A 7824-nucleotide genomic window follows, 5' to 3' on the forward strand; every position below is an offset into this window, starting at 1 on the left:
GAGAGTTAGGCAAAGCAGACTATGATAACAAAAGAGAATAAATAGAAGGCTTACCTATATCCTGGGCTCACTCACAAAACACCAGCAGAGGCAATCTCTAGAGGGGATCCTTCCTTACTGGTAGCCAGCTCTTAAATAGGTCTAGGAGGGGTGGAACCAGGCTCCACCCCTTCCAGCAGCACAGGTGAATTGCCCTTACCTGTGCTCCTCTGGCTGACTCATGGCTTGCATCAGGTGATCAATCAGAGGTTCAGGCTGTGACTCAACAGTTCCCATACACCTGCCTTTGAAGGGAAAAAAAAAAATCAGCATCAGCAGAAATCAAGTTCAGCACTGAGTCTGGGAGCTTTGTGTGTCTATTTAGGAGTGCCTGCATTTCAGGTGATACCCACTCCCAACAGTTTCCACACTAAATTCCAGCCAGGGAATGGCCCTTTGAGACCTCTGCCAGCTTCCCAACAGAAATGGCAGAAACCTCTAAAAGACTCCTTCAGTTTCTACTGAGTTCAAGTTTCTGTGTTACTATACTGTGTTACTACTATAAAGAAATTTGCAAATACCTGGCAGAGTTGAGAACCATCAGCATATCTCCTCGTGGAGCTGCCTTAAAGGACTTGAATAGTCCTCTTTGTTGAGAGAGAGCTCTTCTCAAGCATGAAAACTCTTCTGTCATGTTCCAGCCCATGTGCCTGATGCCTGCCAGCCCCGTGCATTTTTGCTACTGGCTGGCAGTCATGATCCAAAGACAAACACTGACTTCATCCTTTTCCCATCTCTATCTTTAGGAAAGGTTCTGGAATCCTTTTCTTGCCCTCAGAGAACGTAAGTGGTGTAAGTCAGGAGATATTGTTGCCCAGAAATGTAAGATTAGAAGTACAAGTTGGACAAGGAAAAAATAATGACCAGGATCTTTCCTAGAAATAGAGGAGAGGAGAGGAGAGGAGAGGAGAGGAGAGGAGAGGAGAGGAGAGGAGAGGAGAGGAGAAGCAGCTTCTGTATGAGTCACTCCTCATTCTGAGGCATATATTTGCACAGCACTTGAAGTAAGACTCTCAATCTGGCTAGGAACTACGTGTACCCTGCACATCCCTGTTTCCTGCTGGATATTTCACCCCACAAAATGAAAATAAATCTTCCCGTCACCTGATCAAATATGTCAGGATTCCCTCTCCTACCACATAGGGCTTGTCCTGCTCTCCAGCCTCAGGGAGATGAAGCAGGACTAATAAATGTGATCAATGTGTTTCTTTTCTCCAGATACAATTTATGATGAGGTGTTTTGTGAGTATGATATATGATTCACTGTGGGATGCAACAGAGTGTTTTGGCCTTGCATCTGTAGAGGTACAGTATCTGTTTTCCCTCAGTCCATAAAACATGCAGCCCAGAAAAATGATGAATACGTTCTGCAGAAGCTCAAGTGGGAACTCCAGGGAAATTCCTTGAAAGTGTTTCTAAATAGGATATTCATTTTGCTAGTGAAACAAAGAAAACACTTCCAAGTCTCTGCACCTTCTCCAAGCACCCATTTCCCACCCCTGCCCTTTTCCCAACTTACTTCCAAAGCCTACAGCAGGCAGGATTGATTGAGGGTCAGTGCTGACTCTAGCCCCTGTTTTCAGCTTTGGAGCACCTGGCAGCCTATGTCCATAGCTGGCAGGTCAGCAGTCATATCTGGACGTCCACAAACCAAAAGCCAGGGTTAGTCCAGGGATATAAACCTTTTGCAAGAAAAGTATGTTATCTTCTGGCTGTGCAGTGAGAGAGCCTGGTGTTGATGTGATGAATTTTTCCCCACTCGTAACTCATCCTGTCTCTTGCACTCATCCCAAGCTCTGTTTATCAAACCTGTTGGTCCCACTGCTGACCAAAGACTGCATTAAATTGGTTCATCAATCATCTGGCTGTCAGACACAGTCTTGCCAAGGAAGGGAGGAAATGCCATAAAACTCCACAGATGATATAATTCTGATTAGGAAAAGTGCTTACTTCTGCACCTACTTTTAAGCCCATTAGAATAGCTGTTTTGCAGATCTTACAACTTAAAGCATTTAGCTTGAATATGATTTAGTGAATCAAAGCCTTTGCTAATGGGGCATTTGGATATTCATTACTGCACCAGTTTTTGACTTGTAAACAGGATTATAAACAGGAGAGAAATTAACTTTTTATGCATGTAGACACATAGTGATAGACAGTAATAGAGGGGGAATGGTTTTAGACTAGATGGGAGACTTAGATTACATGTCAGAGGGAAGTTTTACAGAGAGAGGGAGATGAGACACTGGCTCACACTGTCCAGAGAAGCAGTGGATGCTCCATCCCTGGAGATGTTGAGGGCCAGCTTGGATGGGTTCCTGTGCAGCATGAGCAGTTGGGTGGCAGCCCTGCCCATGGTATGGGGGTTGAAACTAGATGATCTTTGAAGTTTCTTCTAACCCAAGCCATTCTATAGTTCTATTATATTACCCTCCACAGTCAAGCATGATGAACCAGATAATGCCAGCTAAGTATTCAGCTGGGTAATACTAATAGCCGGTGCCATGCTTTTCAGGAGAAAGAAAAAATGAAAGCAAATATTTTATCATCTGCTTCAGTGAGATGAAAGCTGGCTCTGCCAAGAGGAGCTCCCAGAAATCCATTTCCAGACTGGGTAATAATGGCTGGAAGAAAATTGTCTCTGTACCATTGGCATGTAAGCCAATTCTATATGGCGTTTTCTAGAGCATGGTCATCCTGGGCATGAATACTCCCAAATGCAGTGTTGTTTTTTTACTTCAGGCATCAAATGGGCTAGGCCATAAACTATTGGATGGCTACTACTACTAAGGGACTTTCTCAAAGTACACAGAGATACCAAAGGTCCTTGTTTTATTGTTTTTGGAAGTTGGTTTTTTGTTTGTTTGTTTGTTTTGAATTCAAGAAAATTGCTTATTAGTTGCCAGATGCTAGCCTAATAAAATTGGCCACAATTGTATTTTGTGTAGTAACTGTTTTCCAGAAATGAAGAAAAGCCATAATTTGCATATAGTGACACTGGGGAGTAAGGGGATTATTTTAGTAATTAGGATAACAACAAAGAATATTCTTAGTCATAAGTATCCCTCAGACTGGTCTTACACTAATGGAGGGTGGTTTAGATGTTTCCATCCCAGTGGAAATCTTTATGAATGGACTAAAGGAGGAATGTATAATTATCCTTCCCATGTGCTCTTATTAATGCTCTCTACACCCAGAATTGCATATAGAAGGGCTTTGATTTTACTAAATCACGAGATATGCATTAGATTGAAAGAAAAAAATCATTTGCAATAGGTAATTTATTGGAAATTGAAATTTCTGTGGGAGTGTGGTCCAGTTCCCCAAGTAAAATGAAACTATATCACAATGTCAGAAGCTGTAAAATTCACACTCTATGGCAACACATAATTAGTGCAAGACATCTGGTTTTGGCCGGACTGAAAATTTTAGCAAGGAGGTGAATTTTTCAGCATAGGTGCTATCCTTTCACAAAGGTCAGGACTGTCCTCAAAGAGCTTATCAATAAAAAATCCAGTTCTTTCTGAGCTGATTTTTCTCTATGTTGAAGATTCTATCAGAAAAAAAGGCTATTAGTGCCCAATAAATCAGCTTTCTGAATCCCTTTAGGTTGCTTTACATGTCATTTTTTGGTAGATCCAACTTGCCTTATTGAATCCATTCAAGACATAGTGTCAGGTTTTCAGATTACTTGACAGTGTGGTTAATGGTTTCTTTTGCCTTTGAGTTTTGGTCTATTTTTAAGTGAAAAAAAAAAGAAAAGAAAAAAAAAAAGGAAAAAAAAAAGCTGTCTGAAAGCTGTACAAAGTTTCTTTTAAAAGGGATCTGTCCAAAACATTATACAATTTTCCATAATATAATGTGACACTTGAGAAATGTCAAATTGAAACATTCCAACATTCTCAAGCTTTTCTTCCATTTTGAGGACGCTGGAACTGTTTCCTTCTGTTTATCCAAAGGCACGAATAACTTCAGAGTTCTGAATTTGTTTTTGTGCCTGACAAGTCCAACCTAACTCCAGTGAACAGGAGCCTCTCTGTTCCAGGCTTTTATGAACTCTCTGTTGAATAGCTACTGCTTGGAAAAAGTCTTTGAGGAGAGCTGAATGACCAACTCTTTGTAAAGTTTTCTATGTTTCCATTATCAAGACTTTCAAGCAACCTTAGTAAATGTGTCCATGATCCTCAAAGTACCAGTGCTTTTTTTCTAGAAAGGATTCTGCTTTGGAGTCTCTGAAGGTCCCAGGCAAGAAACTGTCGAAATCATTGGTCATCCTGGTGAGGGGCTTGCCTTTGCAAAGGGGATAGGATGCCTTCCCCATCTGAACTGAAGGACATGATGCTAAGTGTAAACCTGAAAGTTGTTTATATGCTGTTGTTTGGAAATGGTCGTTTTCCTCCTGCTTACAGCCTGGTCCCACTTTCTTTCAGTATGTATTGTTTGACATTGTTTCTTCCTGGAACATTTATAAGGCATTATGCTTAAAAAATTAGGTTGATGAATGAAAAGAGGCAGTTCTGATAAAGTCATTGACAGAAAGGCCAGAAGCCTTGTTGTCATCTTGGAAGCTTGTCATTTGGCTGCCATAAATTGCTCTGAGTAGCAAGATAGTAAAAAAAATAAAGATAAAAATAGAGCAAAAACTGCCCAGAAACTTAGATGATAATGAAGCAGAAAGTGTCCCAGCAAAATGATCAGTTTTGGAGAAACACAATTAAATCATTAAGAATTCCACACTCATTGTAGCAAGGGAACAAAGACTGTCTCAGACCTTAAGTTTGTATGCCTTTAAAAGACCTTTCTTGTAGGTAGCACATCTGCTACTGCCTCTGGGTAACCCTGTCGATATCACACCACTGCCCGTAAGAAGACATCCTCCTTTCATGCTGTAAGATTGAGAACCACTGAGAAAGCGCCAGGCAGTCTTGTCAATCAGTAGATCAGTTCTGCCCAAAACTGATTTTCAATTGCTTGCTTTGAGCAAGAATTTTGCTTTTGTTTTGGGTCTTATTCTTGAGAATGCTTGGAAATAGGATGTTAGAAGAACCAAGATTTGAATACACCTGAAACTCCAGATGTAGCTTTCTGCAGGGGCCGTTCAGTTGAAGTCAGTGTGACCGTGGGATCACCACAGTTCCAAATCAGCTCAGTTCTGTATTCTAAGTTCATTATTTCAGCTGTATTAACAAGCTGCAACTTTGTGGGGTTTATTGTGCTCAAGCCTAAATGCCTGGCATGTAACTTTGGGATCTGCAGCTGAACAGGTTGATTTCAAGACAGCTGCTTGAGTACTCAAAGCCACGTAGAAGATATGATGCCATTACCAGAGGTTTGGATCAGTCTTACAAGCAGATCCTTGGCTCACAGCCCATCTGCCCACTCTTCCAGGAAAGGCTGAGCCATCTCAGGAATCAATGTGACACACAGTATTAAATCCTACAATATGTTTAAGCTTAAAGGCACTTAAAAATAGTACTTGAAATGCCTTTGGTACTGTCATCATCTTAATTGCACAAACAATCTAATTCAATTAAAAAAGTAACTGATTTCCAATCAGTTTGCTGACATATTCCAGAATATGTTTCAGCCAAGAAGAGTATCTTACCTTCATTTCCAGATGAAACAAATAAATGTCTTGCTTTGTTGCTGTTCTTTATCTTGCAGACAAACAAAGCTGTAGCCAAGGGAGACTTCCACCACGCAAGCTCCAGCTCCCGGCGAGCACTCTTCCTTGCTGTGCTGTCCATCACAATTGGAACTGGCATCTATGTTGGGGTGGCTGTGGCTCTTATTGCCTATCTATCCAAAAACAATCACTTATGAGCCTCAGGAAAGAGGGACAACCAGCTGCCCAGCACCTGCACTGCAGAACTCCACCGCAGATCAGACTGCATGGTTTTCCAAAAAGATCCAGAGACATAGACAGAATCACCTTCTGGGGGCAGGTACAGGCTAAGATGGGCTTGTGCATTGCAGTAGGGTGGGAAGCTGGCTGAGATTGAGATAGTTGCTGTATTTGTGATGCACAAGTCCCGCTTCTCTACATGAAACCTTGTGAAAGGAATAAAGGAAGAAAAGGAAAAGAAAAGAAAAGAAAAGAAAAGAAAAGAAAAGAAAAGAAAAGAAAAGAAAAGAAAAGAAAAGAAAAGAAAAGAAAAGAAAAGAAAAGAAAAGAAAAGAAAAGAAAAGAAAAGAAAAGAAAAGAAAAGAAAAGAAAAGAAAAGAAAAGAAAAGAAAAGAAAAGAAAAGAAAAGAAAAGAAAAGAAAAGAAAAGAAAAGAAAAGGAGAAAGGAAAAGAAAGGATAAGGAACTAGGGGAAGTGTGGAGAAGGGTATTTTGCCTTTGCCTTCTTAGCAATATGGTGTTTACAAGAAGCTGGCAAACTGAGCTGTTCTCTTAATACCTTCTTGGTGACATGAACTTTGCAGCCAGCATGAGCTTGTGCTTTGCTTGCTTGTTGAGCATGGCACTGAGATCTGAGAAAGCATGGACAGTGGCTGGTTCTCTGAAAGAGCAATATAGCAACAGGAGGAAGAATACTTTTTTTTTTTTTTTTTTTGAATGCAGGACTCATTTGACTAAGAGTGAAGCAGAGACCTAGCAGAGAACAGTGTTGCCTACTCTTCTTGTGTTGGTAGGTGTCTATGGAAGATAAAAAGGAAATAAAAAAATATTTTTTCTTTCCTTTCTTTGTTTCTGGATTAAGACGTGACCCACAGACCCACCCAATACAGAAAAGCTGAGGTTACAGCATGACTTGACTCCGCAGACTGAGCGTGAGGTCGAAGTAGCATGGAATCCATTGTATAATGAATTCCTCCATCCAGTCACACCGTGATAACAGAACATGCCCATGGCATATTGCTTATCAGGATTGCTCCACCCTGTTGTGGTGACATGCATAGCAGCAAATGCAAGAAATGTGGGGGGAAAAATGCAAACTGGAATACTAACCAATTTTAAATTACAAAACATGGAAAAGCATGGGAATTAACCAGAGGAAGGAATGCTTCATATATTTCTGAGGTATTGCTCATACACAGAGCATAGAAGTGGATCGCTTTGATTACAAGCTCATGGCTCATCCATGGACCAAGGACACAGAATAACCATGGATGTCTTGATAAGGAAAGTAATGGTATGTTGCAAGGAAACTGAGCATTGTCCTTACACTGACTAAAACAACGCATCTCTTTTCTTCTTTACTCCTTCCCCACAGCCACCCTTTTATTTTGTTGTCTTACAGATGTGTATCATCCCACAAAAGATTTATGTGTATAGATACATATGTATCTGTGTATGTATACATGTATATCTATACAAATTTATAAACTGATTGAGACAATAAGCATTTTATTGCTCACTACCTTATGTTTGTACCAACACAATTGATTTGTCCAAAAACCTTTGTGTCCATCTGTATTTAGTGTCTGTTTTGCTCCAGGACAATTATTTTCCTTCTGTTTGGGGGTTGGCATTGTTTTGGGTTGGACTTGACTTTTTTTTTTAGGAGGGAGGAGAACAAACACATCCAAAACTATTTTTCTGCTGGTTATAAAGTTTATTAAAACACATGGTATACAGCTTCTGACGCTCCGTGTGGCACTTTCTTTGGATGGATGTGATGTGTTAGACTGAGTGAAACTTGCCACAGTGCAGAGTTCACCTACCTGAAAAAATATCAGTATGCACTACCCCATATTGTTTCTGCATGTAAAATCCCATTGAAGTCACTGGCAGTTCTTTTGCTTTGATCTGTTGGGCTTCAAACCAAGCTTGGAGACC

General features: G+C 40.5%; 1 protein-coding gene across 1 annotated transcript in view; it reads left to right on the plus strand.

Moving 5' to 3' along the window:
* The window catches only part of SYNDIG1 (synapse differentiation inducing 1), a gene marked incomplete at both ends in the record, with an annotated part of 49627 nt that extends 43765 nt beyond the window's left edge, over positions 1-5862 (plus strand). Inside the window, one exon of the mRNA XM_079550626.1 lies at positions 5704-5862. Within this exon, the coding sequence (XP_079406752.1) occupies positions 5704-5862 (159 nt within the window). The remainder of the gene's footprint in view (positions 1-5703) is intronic.
* Between the last annotated feature and the right edge of the window lie 1962 nt (positions 5863-7824).

This window comes from Tetrao urogallus, assembly GCF_951394365.1.
Source record: "Tetrao urogallus genome assembly, chromosome: 2".
Taxonomy (NCBI): Eukaryota; Metazoa; Chordata; class Aves; order Galliformes; family Phasianidae; genus Tetrao; species Tetrao urogallus.